The sequence below is a fragment of the Geotrypetes seraphini genome, chromosome 2 (assembly GCF_902459505.1).
Source record: "Geotrypetes seraphini chromosome 2, aGeoSer1.1, whole genome shotgun sequence".
Classification (NCBI taxonomy): domain Eukaryota; kingdom Metazoa; phylum Chordata; class Amphibia; order Gymnophiona; family Dermophiidae; genus Geotrypetes; species Geotrypetes seraphini.
This window is the reverse complement of record NC_047085.1, coordinates 101,348,184-101,361,373: the sequence shown is the minus strand read 5'-3', so window position 1 is coordinate 101,361,373 and position 13,190 is coordinate 101,348,184. Positions and strand designations below refer to the sequence as shown.

The 13,190-nt window shown below is 42.5% G+C and overlaps 1 protein-coding gene across 1 annotated transcript in view; it reads right to left on the bottom strand.

Annotated features, from left to right (window-relative positions):
* Window positions 1-13,190, bottom strand: part of SLCO5A1 (solute carrier organic anion transporter family member 5A1) — a 126,953-nt gene that overhangs the window by 14,681 nt on the left and 99,082 nt on the right. Inside the window, exon 8 of the mRNA XM_033932794.1 lies at window positions 10,003-10,244. Within this exon, the coding sequence (XP_033788685.1) occupies window positions 10,003-10,244 (242 nt within the window). The remainder of the gene's footprint in view (window positions 1-10,002; window positions 10,245-13,190) is intronic.

Genomic DNA, 13,190 nt, shown 5'->3' with positions numbered 1-13,190 from the left:
CATTGGGAAAACAGCCCACCCTCTTCCAAAGAGTACACACTATTATCAGCCCATAACAAAATAGCCAAATGAAAATTCTCATAAAGACATGAAACAAAATTTTATAGCTGCCCATCCTAAATTTCAACCTTGGGATCTCTGGCTTTCAGCTCACTACTCTGACCATTTCTCTACTACTAAACATGTGGAGGACAAATAGGCCATTATTCTAATTATTATCACTCACTAACACTAGATATTGCTGACAATTAAACATTTGATAAGGTTTAACAATCAATTGAGATCAAGCTACACACAGCATTCCAGAGAGTAAAAGACAAAAAGGGAGAAAAAAGCCTCAGAACCCGATTTTTGGGAACTTAGTGATGCCGAAAATGGGAGCAGAGTGAATGAGCTGGTAAATGGATATCACATCCTGAAGCAGCTACGACAAAACTTTGACCTTAGTCGGTGGGATTTATGGTGTATCACCAGCAATGGCGCAATTAAGTTACATTTTTAATTTTAATGGGTTACCAGTATTAACATAATAAATGACAGCAGATGAAGACCTGAACAGTCCATCCAGTCTGCCCAGTAATTGTATGAATGATGTGAAAAATAAATAGTTTCCCCAACTGCCTTGATACAGAGAGCAAAACGTGTTGGTTGAGGGGATTAACAGCGATGGCTAGAAAACTAAGTTAATTTAAATATTAAATTAAAATATTGAATGAGAGTATTTATGAAGTTATGGATGGAGATTTAACAAGAAATATGAAATGCAGTAAATTAAGTAAGAAGGAAGATAAAAGATAATAAGAAAATATAATAAGAACAGTGAGGATTGTGCCTCCGGGATAAGTGAGGAGTTAACCCTTAGAGCTATGTTGCTCAGAGGGTAATCTGATATCCCACTGGCACTTAGAAGCTGTTTTGTCCAGACTGGACTGTATGTTATACTGTGGAGTGAATTTATTGAAAAGGACAACGAAGATAGTATAAAAGATGACATAGGTTTTTAAACATCTCTATCATATCTCCCCTCTCCGGACTTTCCTAAAACGTATACATACTGAAATCTTTAAGTCTGTTCCCATATGCCATATGACGAAGACCACTGACGTTTTTAGTAGCCTTCCTCTGGACCAACTCCATTCTGTTTATACCTTTTTGAAGTTGTGGGCTCCAGAATTGTACACAATATTCTAAATGAGGTCTCATACAGGGGCATCAGTACCTCCTTTTTCTTGCTGGCCATACCTCTCCCTATGCACCCAAGAATACTTCTAGAAAAAGAGATTACATTAACATAAGAAATGTCGCTGCTGGGTCAGACCAGTGGTCCATCATGTCCAGCAGTCCGCTCAAGTGGCGGCCCTTTGGTCGAAGACCAGCACCCTAACTGAGACTAGCCCTACCAGCACACGTCCTTGTTCCGCAGGAATTTGTCTAACTTTGTCTTGAATCCCTGGAGGGTGTTTTCCCCTATGACAGACTCCGGGAGAGCGTTCCAGTTTTACACCACTCTCTGGGTGAAGAACTTCCTTACGTTTGTACGGAATCTATTGCCTTTTAACTTTAGAGTGCGCCCTCTCGTTCTCCCTACCTTGGGGAGAGTGAATAACCTGTCCTTATCTACTAAGTCTATCTCCTTCAGTACCTTGAATGTTTTGATCATGTCCCCTCTCAGTCTCCTCTGCTCGAGAGAGAAGAGGCCCAGTTTCTCTAATATTTCGCTGTACGGCAGCTCCTCCAAACCCTTAATCATCTTAGCATCTTAGTTGCTCTTCTCTGGACCCTTTTGAGCAGTACCGTGTCCTTCTTCATGTACGGCGACCAGTGCTGGACGCAGTACTCCAGGTGAGGGCACACCATGGCCCGGTACAGCGGCATGATAACCTTCTCCGATCTGTTCGTGATCCCCTTCTTTATCATTCCTAGCATTCTGTTCGCCCTTTTTCCCGCCACCGCACATTGCGTAGACGGCTTCATCGACTTGTCGATCAGAACTCCCAAGTTCCTTTCCTGGGAGGTCTCTCCAAGTACCGCCCCATCCTGTATTCTTGCATGAGATTTTTGTTATCGACATGCATCTCTTTACATTTATCCACTTTGAACCTCATCTGCCATGTTGATGCCCATTCCTCGAGGTTTTTCTTACCTTGCTAATATCTTTTCTACTAGACAGGTGTGTCATTCTGGACCCCTGCCCTGTCATTTATTTCCTGCACCTGCTCTTATCCAAACCTGCAGGTTGGATGCCAGTGAGACTTTAAGTGTATGAAGAGTAGTCTATTGTCAAGATTCTCTGAGGTATTATTTGAGCTCCATTAATGTTACTATTTGTTTTGATATTTGATTACTCAATGGTTAAAATGTTTGTTAATATTTCAGAGCAGAACAGACTTATTCTTTGGGAAGTTTTCCCGTACCCCTGCTTCATATCTGTTCTAGAAAGGGCACTTGCCTGCTTTGGAACTAACTGTAAGGGGCAGCAGAGCCCTCTGTGAAGTAGGAGGGATTCAGAAAAAAAAAATCTGGAGCAGATTCCTCCTGTATGGCTCGTGGGCACTGCTTGTCCAGAATGATACACCTATTGCACTAGAAAGTTGGTTGGAGTAAGGTTACCATATTTGACATTGGGAAAACCCAGACTCATAGCCCCGCCCTGTTCTGTCCCAGCCTCATTTAGTTCCGCCTCCAACCCCACCCCACCTCCAACCATGCCCGCAAAAAGCGTCTCTTTTTCCCCGACCTCTAGGTCGCGTCTGGAGGGCCTCCGGCATGCGTGGATGCATGTGAAATCATCCACACTTGCTTGTTGAAGGCCCTCCAGATGCTGCCAGAGTTCAAGGCTTTCCAAAACCTGGACAAACTGCAGAGTTTTGGAAAGTCTGTCTGGGAACCCAGACAGTCCTCTCAAAAGAGGACATGTCCGGGTTTTCCCAGATGCCTGGTAACCCTAGGTTGGAGCAATAAAGTTTTTATAATTAACCTTTATTTGGTTGTTTATCTGCTGCTCCTATGCCTGTGCTACCACAAAGACTAACTTAAAGAAAGTCACATTTGAAGTTAGAAAGGCATATGTCCCTAGTCCACAAGCAGACTGTATCTTTTCAGCTTTAGACAGGTTTGGGATTCTCTTTGGCTGGAGGCCCAAGGCAATTACCCTGATTTCACCCCCTTCCAAAACACTATCCCTGACATCTGATGTCTTTAGAGTTTGCACAGCATAGGAAAAAAATGCATCTGTTTTATATTTCTCTGGTGCTGCACTGCATGCAGTATCTGGTCATTTTTATTTACATATTTCTATTTTTAACATGTGTCACTAATTCTGTACTTGCTTCTATTTGTGGGTGACTGAGGCTACCGTGTTACAATGAATTTTCTATGTAGCAATCTTTAGTAGTCTGTCTTGTTTGGTTTTCCCAATAGGTGTATTGATGCTGTCCACTCCATCATGCTGTCTTTTCACAGGTAGGTCCTTGTAATGTATGATTTGGAAGTTAAGTGCTGGCATAGTAGACTTTTATTTGTGTGTTTATTTATTTTGTTCTAGGTTCTGGCTTCTTTTTGTTGAGTTTTGTATTACTCCACAATAGCATTTGGTCTGGCATCAGGTTATCTCCTTTCTCATTTTTCCTGGAGTCATTGTAACAAAAATACACGGAGAGTGCAGTTGTTTACTTAACCCTCTATAAAATCTTGCCGTTACAAGAAGTTCCTCGAGAAAACTTTCTCTTTTCAGGCCGCTAAAATGGATACATGGCTCGGAAAAAGGATACTAGAAGCTTCTTCTTACTTAGACTTTAGGAAATTACTAAAGACTCAATTATTTAATAGGCTGACATCATAATGATCTTAATTTTTCTCTTATTTTAACCATGTTTCCATTTGATTTTCATGCTTCTTACTTGCATGGTTTGCCCTTTTATCTTGTTCAATTTTATTGTAATGTTTGTACTTTTATTCCAATCAATTTTATTGAAATGTATGCATTGCTTTTTATTGAATTTTATTGTGATTCTCATTGAAAATGTATGTATGTATTGCTTTTTCTCATGCTGTGAGCCGCTTAGAATCTCCCCGGTATGGCGGCATATAAATAAAATTATTATTATTATTATTATACCAAGAATACCAAAACATAAAATGAATTAAATGTTTAATTTATTAATTTCTTTAATTCAATTCATATCCTAAAAACTAACAAAACTTATTTCATCTACATTTAATATCTCACTTGATGTTTCCCAGCAGGAACTCTCAGCTGGAGATCTGTATCAGAAGTAATTTCAGTACTTATATCTTCAACCTCCCTGATGATGGATTCAACTGAAATTCAGCTGGAGTTATGCTGATTGAACAATAAGTAACTAAAACTGGAAAACAATAAGGATTAAGAAGAGAGAACCTCATAACTGATTAAGAATTTCTTATTGGATCATGAATATAGCTTGGTCAAGTCTACGGATTACAACTCAAGTAGATATTGGGACTTTAATTGACTCATCATCAAGTTAAGTGAGCTTTATTGGGTCTGAATGGCTTCAATACTTAACATCATTAAAAGCCTTGAAGATTGATTGATGGACTTTATTTAAAAGCTTTAGATAGTACCTGTAGCTTTTCCCAGCCTATGATTTTGTCATTAGTAACACTCTGCACTTTGTATTACTTGTTATTGTAGATTTTAAATGTATATGAAATAAATTTTGTTAGTTTTTAGGATATGAATTGAATTACAGAAATTCATAAATTAAACATTTAATTAATTTTATATTTTGGTATTCTTGGTATAGCATTTTAATGAATTGAATATCAGTAATCTACTATAATAAAACTCTAAGCGCGCATGCGCACTCTTATCTGCATGTTCCGTGATCCCTGATCTGTAGGTCCGTGGCTGGCAAGAGTGCGCATGTGCGCTTAGAAAGTTCCCTCTGTCGCAGACCCCCATACTCCACAGCCAAAGTTTACGATGCAGGCGGGGATCGAGAGAGGAGCCGTGGCGGCAACTTTAAACTTAAAAATAACTCTGAAAAGGAACTAAGGGAGCCGTTGTTGTTAAAGTGATCCAATTAAGCCTTCTGCTTCAACGGAGATGTACCCTGCAGCGCGTGTGCCTCCACCTCCTGCTATTGCAAAGCGCAAGCAAATTTCATGATCCCATCTGGATAATAGCAGGCGCGTTCGATGGTCGGCATAACAAATTTGCTCGTGGGCACATTCAGAGCGTGAACTTTCACTTTCAAACAAGTGTCAAGTGGCGGTTTACCCTACACAAGTCACTCTGTGCCGATTGAATACTTTTTACTTCAAACGACTTGCTCTGTGCAGCTTCCATGATTATAAAAAAAAAAGGTAGGTGAGAAAAGGGGCATATTCCCCCAACAGCCCCCTGATATCTATACACACATGACATCCCCCTGACATCTCCACACACACAAAAGGACAGAGGGCCAGGGAGAGACATTGAAAGAAAAAAAAAACAAACCCTTAACATTGACATACTGACAGAAATATGTCACACAAACACACACACAGAAGGACAGGGGGCTAGAGAGACGGATTGAAAGACACACATACAGCAGCCAAAGAGACAGACACCAAAACAAAGACAGACAGACATACATTGGCCAAGGAGAAAGACAAAAAAAAAAGAGAAATACAGACAGCGGCCAAGGAGATAGACAGAAGGTGGCAGTCAATGACACACACAGAAGGACAGGGGGCTAGAGAGAACATTGAAAAAAAAACCCCAAAAACAAAACAGAAAGAAAGACATACAGACAGACGTATATTCTAGCACCCATTAATGTAATGGGCTATAAGACTAGTTGATTATATTTACCCTACTTTGTATAGTTGTGTATTACTCCACAATATGACTGGTGCTGAGAAAATTCATGTTACTGTTACAGAGATTACACTAGAATCAGAAATAGTTTTGTATGGTAAGTTCATAGTCTGTTATTGAGAAAGACATGGGGTAGCATGGAATGTTGCCACTCCTTGGGTTTTAGCCAGGTACTAGGGACCTGGATTGGCCACTGTGAGAATAGGCTACTGGACTTGATGGACCATTAGTCTGACCCAGTAAGGCTATTCTTATGCTCTTATGCGAAATACCCTACCTTTGCTCTGTACCCATTGTAGAGGGGAGATCAGGCAGGGTTCTGTGAAGGCAAATTATGTTTGAATTAATATGAGAGAGCATGTATATATATTGAGGAACTGAGGAGGGGACTGTCACTGCAGTTAATTTGGGAGGGAGGGGGCTGGAGTGTAGCATGGACAGCTGCAGATGACATGTTTTTCTTTTTCATAAAGTTGTCAATCCAAAGAAGGGTATGGCTATTTTAATGTTTTTTTAACAAGGGTAAATAAAAAACTTTTAAAAATGCATTCATAAAGCATGTTTCTGATTACTAGCAAGGCCTCTCAAGTCCCAGGGCCATGGAATTATTTGGAATAAACTGTATAACTCTATGAAATGACCCCAGTGCTGAACTGCCAGTTGATATAATATGGATAATCCTATATAATAAAAGCTTACCGGTACATGCGCATTGAAAACATCGTGATCCCTGCCGTTGTGGTGTGTGATCTGTGGCCGTGTTCCATTGTAGAACCCGGCGGCAGGGAACATTCTGGCCACTTCCCTCCTCCCGCACTCACTCACCAACCACTGGAGGAAGCCAGCCATATTCGGCGGCTTGAGGAGGCGCAGTGGTGCTAGCGGCAGCTTCCGGGAGGAGGGCTTTTTGCAGTGGTGCTGGCGGCGGCTGCCAGGAGGAGGGCATCGATCTGCTGAGAGTTGGGCGCTGCTCCAGTGAGGATCGTGGCCGGCTCTACTAAACTTCGCAGCCACACAGCACCTCAGTAGAACGTTTCCTCTGACGTACGCGAACGCGTCAGAGGGAATGTACTTCTGAGGGGCAAAGCGGCCTACGAGGTTCACAAAAGCCGGCCGCGATGCTCACAACGTTGCATACTGGACCGGGGAAACAGGTAAGGGGTGCTGCTGGAGCAGGGAAGAAGTGCTACTGGGCTGGGAGAGCAAGGAAGAGGGACAGGGAGCAGGGAAGAAGTGCTATTGGACCGGGGGAGCAAGGAAGAGGGACGGACAGCAGGGAAGAAGTGCTATTAGACCTAGGGAGCAAGGAAGAGGGACAGGGGGAGCAGGGAAGAGGTGCTACTGGGCCGGGAGAGCAAGAAGAGGGACGGGGAGCAGGGAAGAGGTGCTATTGGACCGGGGGAGCAGGGAAGAGGTGCTACTGGGGCCGGGGGAGAAGGGGGTAAAATTGGTTTGGAGCTGGGGCTGAAAATAGGGGACATGTGAGGGAAGGAGGCTTTACTAGCACCCGTTAAAGTAACGGGCTTAAACACTAGTAAACAATAAACACAGCAATTAGTACAACAACTTAACTAAACTTCTGCGGTAAACATAAGCTTTACAATTTAATGACTGACTTTCTTATTTATATGAAATGTATCATCTATCTTATAACATTTTAATAATATGCATTAGTAACCACTAGCGCATGTTTACCACAGGGTTAAAAAGCACTACTGTGGGAGCGTGCTCAAGCATCGATTCATGCTTCTCACGCACTAAAAAACAGAAATTATTACATGTACTGCGCTAATTGGTTAATGCAGCTTGACCACTGCACACTAACTGATTAACACAGGATTAGCGTGCGAACCCTTACTGCCTAGAAAATAGGTGTCAGGGGAAGTGCTCACACGCTTGTCTCGTCACTGTTTCCTGTTTTAAAAGGACCATGTGTTCCCGAAAGATTTTTGACCATGCTGACAATGGGGAATCTTTAAGAAACAGTGGGATGTGCCTCTGAGTTTGCCCCTGAAGAAGATCACGAAATGGGGTACCTTGTTGGGAAATCAGCCAAGGTGCCCCTGGAAGGATATGCTAGAACTCGCGGACATTCTGAGATAAGTCTCTCCTTTTAATTGATTGAATGAATATTGATGTTTGGGACTTTCTTCTTTTTTTGCATTATGATTCACAGATACACTGATTACTATATTTGAAAGCAATTTTTAACATCTCACTTTTTATATTTGCACACAATGCTCTGAGGTGTTATATGATGTTTGTGGGGAGACCCAGCAGTGTGCTGTAGGGTGCACATGTATTGTGAATAACCCCCAGGTGAATCTCCTAACCAATGGGGAGGTTCCCGTAGACTGATTAGCCACCCATATATGAATAAAATATATTGATTTTCTTTCAAATTTTATTACTTATACACATGGGCCGGTTGGGTCCATGTGCCTAAGGCCCCGCCCACAGGAGGGGCCTAAGACAACTGGGCCGATTCCGGTTGGCCCAGGCGCCTCAAGCCCCACCTGTGGGTGTGGTTTGAGCTGCCTGGGCCAATCAGGCCCTAAGGCCAGCCATTCCGGAGATGGCTGGCCTGTTGGACAGACAGGCTTGGCACCCATCCATCCGACCAACAATTTTTAAGGTACGGGGAGGGGGGGAAGGGGGGTCATGGGGTCAGCGGGGTGGGCGATCAGGGGTTCGGGAGGCAGTCGTGGGGAGGTTGCATCGAGGGCAGAAGGGCCTGGGATACCTCCTGCCCATATTTTAGTGGGGGGTGGGGGTTAGGGGGTGTTGCCGGGCCAGGAGGACTTGGGCTCCCTCCTGGCCCCATCGGACTCGGCGGGGGGGGGGGAGTTGGTGACTGCGGGGCAAGAGGGCTTGGGCCCCCTCCTGCCCAATCGTAATAGCCGGGGGAGGGCTGATCGTTGCAGGAGAGATGGCTCATCTCTCCTGCCAGCGATGGTGATCGCTCACCCCCCTCCGAACCGCAGCACTTTGGGGTGAGGATCGCCAGCAGTGGAGATGCCCTGCCGCGATGCTCACCTCGAAGTGCCGCGGTTCAGAGGGGGGTGGGTGATCACCATCGCGGCAGAAGAGATGAGCCATCTCTCCAACAGCGAACGTTGTAGTAGGGGATAGGCAGGTTGCTGGGGCCATTGAGCTGCAGCGATCAGCTCAGCGGCCCCTTTTCACCACTTATACCTGCTTTGACTTGTTCTAAGTCAAAACGTATAAGTGCCAACTAGGCAACCTGCCTAAAGTTTTGGTTATACCTGCTGTACGCCTAGGTGTAGGTTGGCCTACCTCCCGCCTTTTCCCCTCCTCTAAAAACGCCTCTTTTTTGCTCTATGCGTTTAGAGGCAAGGGAAAGGCCTAAGATGGTTTTAGATACGTCTAAAACCAGCTTTGATTATGGGTACTTGGACGATCATGCTTTTCGATCGTCCCAAGTACCCATTTAGGCCACTTTCTAGACTTTTTTTTTTTAATTATGAGCCCCATAAGGTAGCTCGGAGTTTTGTGAGCAAATTTTGGAGATATGAGAGCAGGTCTTTTCGTAGCCAAAATTAGCATATGGCCATTAATAGGGAAAATGGGGTAATTTTACTGCCATGATAAAAGGGGCCTCGGCACAAGGAAAAGATCTGTGCTGAGGATAGCACTGGTCATTTTAGCCCAGCAAAGTAAAAGTACCCCATAGTATGATACCAGAAAAAACTAGCATAATTTAAACTCCCCCCACCCCACCCTTTTACTAAGCTGCAGTAGAGGTTTCTACCATGGCTCAGAGAGCTAAATACTCCAACGCTGCTCCAACGTTCATAGAATTCCTATGAGCGTCAGTGCACTTAGCACCCCGGGCTGCAGTAGAAGCCTCTAACGCAACTTAGGGTTCCTTTAATGAAGGCGCATTAGGGCCTTAATGCGTGGAATAGCGTGCGCTAAAATGCCGCGTGCACTAGCCTCTACCGCCTGCTCTTGAGCAGGCGGCAGTCTTTTGGCTAGCGCGCGCTAATCTGGTGCATGCGTTAAAAACGCTAGAGCACCTTCGTAAAAGGAGCCCTTAGTAAAAAAAGGGCCTTAATTACTTTGTTTTAATTCTTCTAATATTGATGATCAAGAAAATATAAATAACCATTAAGGTCTACATTACTGGTTCTCACCTGAGTGTTACAATGATTGCTGATGGCTGGCCACATGTTGTTATGAGTGTAACAATGAAAAGGAATATTAGGAATGGGATAAGTGTATTGCAGATCCGATTGCACTTCCCGGATACAGCAAAGCCATTCTCATTGAGATATGTTTTGACGATCACCACCCTGAGTTGACTTCGCTGCCCCACTGTCGGTGATGTGATTACTTGACGGCTTTGAACACAGGCACATTCTGTATAATTTCTTAGCTGAGAGAGAAAGCATAAAAATGCTGATATTTAGAATAACTTAACTGATTTAGCAGCACAGTACACTAAACAATTTTGAAAAGTATCTTAACAAGTCCAGTTGCAATTAAATTTACTTTTAAAGTCACTATTTATTATAAATCCTATAGTCCATAAGTGATTTTGGTTTGAATCAAACCAATTTTGTTCAAAAGAAAATGAACCGTGATAAAAGAGTTTTCAGTTTCTAAATGTGAACAAAACTGCTGCCTGATGCCTTTTTTTTTTTTTTAATTTCTTTATTCATTTTTTCATATTACAACAAGTGTATCAGAAAAATACATATAATCTTATAAACACACACTTGATTTTCCTTCATGAATACTTTAAGTACAATATTCATATTTATATTCATATTTTTATAATGTTTTAGATAATATGTATGACAAATATAAATAAAATAAAAAAAGCCCCCCCAAGCCCTCCCTTCCTATTTCAGAAACTTTAACCTAATACTTCAAAATGCATTAATTAATTCATACATATTGTAAGGTAAATAAAATAATACCCACCCACATCCCCACTTAACAAATCTCTTATTATGGGAAAATGTTATTGATCATTACAAAAATCTGCTAATGGTCTCCAAATCTTCAGAAATTTACCAAAATAACCTTTCTGTGTTGCTATTGTGCGCTCCATTTTATATATATATGGCATACCGAATTCCACCAAAAGTTATAACTTAATCTGTCATAATTTTTCCAGTTACATGCTGTTTGTTGAATTGCTACTCCAGTTAATATGAATAAAAGTTTATTATTATGTGACGAAATTTGACTTTTTGCTCTCATTGTTGTACCAAATAAAATAGTATCATAAGTCAAGGCTACTGGATTGTCCATCATCCTATTTATTTGAGGCCAAATTGATTTCCAAAATAATAATATATACGGACAATAGAATAAAAGATGATCTAATGTCCCAGCCTCAAGATGACAGTGCCAACATTTATTAGACTTAGAGCTATCTTTAAGTCCCAAGTACAAGGCACACTTTAAGATATTAAGAGACCTTTTTACTAAAATGTGTCAGGCAGTCACCACAGGTATTACCACATGGCCATGGCACTTACTACACCAAATTCCCACAGTAACTGCTTGCCACTATAGGCAGTCTAGGAATGTTTCAGTACTGCCAAATTACAGCAAATTACAGTAATCAATAGAAGATACTACTACTGCTTGAACCAGGAGGTTTAGGGCTCCTTTTACGAAGGTGCGCTAGCGTTTTTAGCACACGCAATGGATTAGCATGTGCTAGCCGAAAAACTACCGCCTGCTCAAGAGGAGGCGGTAGCGGCTAGCGCGAGCGGCATTTTAGCGTGCGCTATTCCACGCGTTAAGGCCCTAATGCGCCTTCGTAAAAGGAGCCCTTAGATTTTCAACCAGAAGACAGTGCTTAATTCTATTCAGTTACTTTAATTTATAAAAAGAAACAAAAAAAAAAACCCCACACCTCAAGTCAGATTATTTAACAGAGCCTTCATCAATACATATGGGTCTAATATTATTCCCAAGCTACGAAGAGATGATTCTAATTTAAAAAGCTCACTATGGATAGTGATTTCTGAAGGATAAGACATCATCTTAGTTTTTTATGTACTGAGTTTTATTCTGACCATATCTGCCCACTCTCCGACCAGAAAAAAAAAAACCCCAAACTGTCCTGGATCAAGACTGTTTAGGATTGAGAAGAATCAAAGGGAATAAATATTGTAATATCATCAGCATATATTATACCCTTTTGTTCCAAGGAATTACCAAAGGTTGCCATGATTAAATTTAAAAAAATTGGCAAGAGTGGAGATCCTTGAGGAACTCTACAACCCATTATCCAACTCTCCGATACAATATTTTCCCATTTCACTGAATAGAACCTATCCTGAAGAAATCCTCTCAACCAACTAAAAACCTTCCCAGATATTCCTATAAAGTCCTATAACTCATGATCTATGAAATCAAATTCTGCAGATAACTCAAATTGCAGAAAAAGCAACTGATTTCCTGAGGTCATATTTAAATGACTATCATATATAATAAAACCCTAGCCGCGCATGCGCACTCCTACCTGTGTGATCTGTAGGTCCGTGGCCGGCAGGAGTGCGCATGCACGCCTAGCTGTGACAGTGGCCGGCAGAGAATCTGTACGCGGGCCTCCCTGCTCTTCAGCTCCTCCAGGCAGTGGCAGACCAAACAGGACCCGATCAGAGACCAGGGTTCTATTAGCTTGGGAGGAAAAATTGTACCACACTTGTGGAACCCAGAAGTTATTTTTAAGTTCAGTGGACCCCAAGGTAATGTTCTGACCGAAGTTATTTTTAAGTTTTAAGTCGCTGTGGCGGCTCCTCTCATGAGCCGCACCTGCGTCGGAGAAGGCTTCCGACGCAGGCAGGGATCGTGAGAGAAGCCGCTACCGCGGCTTAGAACTTAAAAATAATTTCGGCCAGAACTAAGGGAGTCATGGCTCCAAAGGCCCCAATTGTAACGGTCGGCAAAATAACATTGGGCATTGCTCGCGATCCCAGCTGCTCCTCACACCCACTAGTCTGCAAAACAGCTTTCCACGAGGAAATAAGAAAATGGCCCCACACTCACAGACCCCAAAGTGACAAGGAGACCACGATCACTGTAAGCGAGAGTTCAGGGCATTAGTGAGCAGAGTTGCCATGGAAACCCAGCCGGCATAACAAAAATGATGCAGTCACAAGGGTCAGTGAAAGGGGATCAGGAGTGACATGCACAGCAGGGGCTTAGAGGGCAAGAGAGCTGCAGTTGGAGAGACAGAGGAAGGGAATGTTCAGATAAAGAACTGAGACTGAAGAAGAAATTAAAAAAAAAAAAAAAAGGAAGAGACACCTACAAGGAAACACAGGATCAGGAGCATACAGAGAAAACAGGAGAGCGT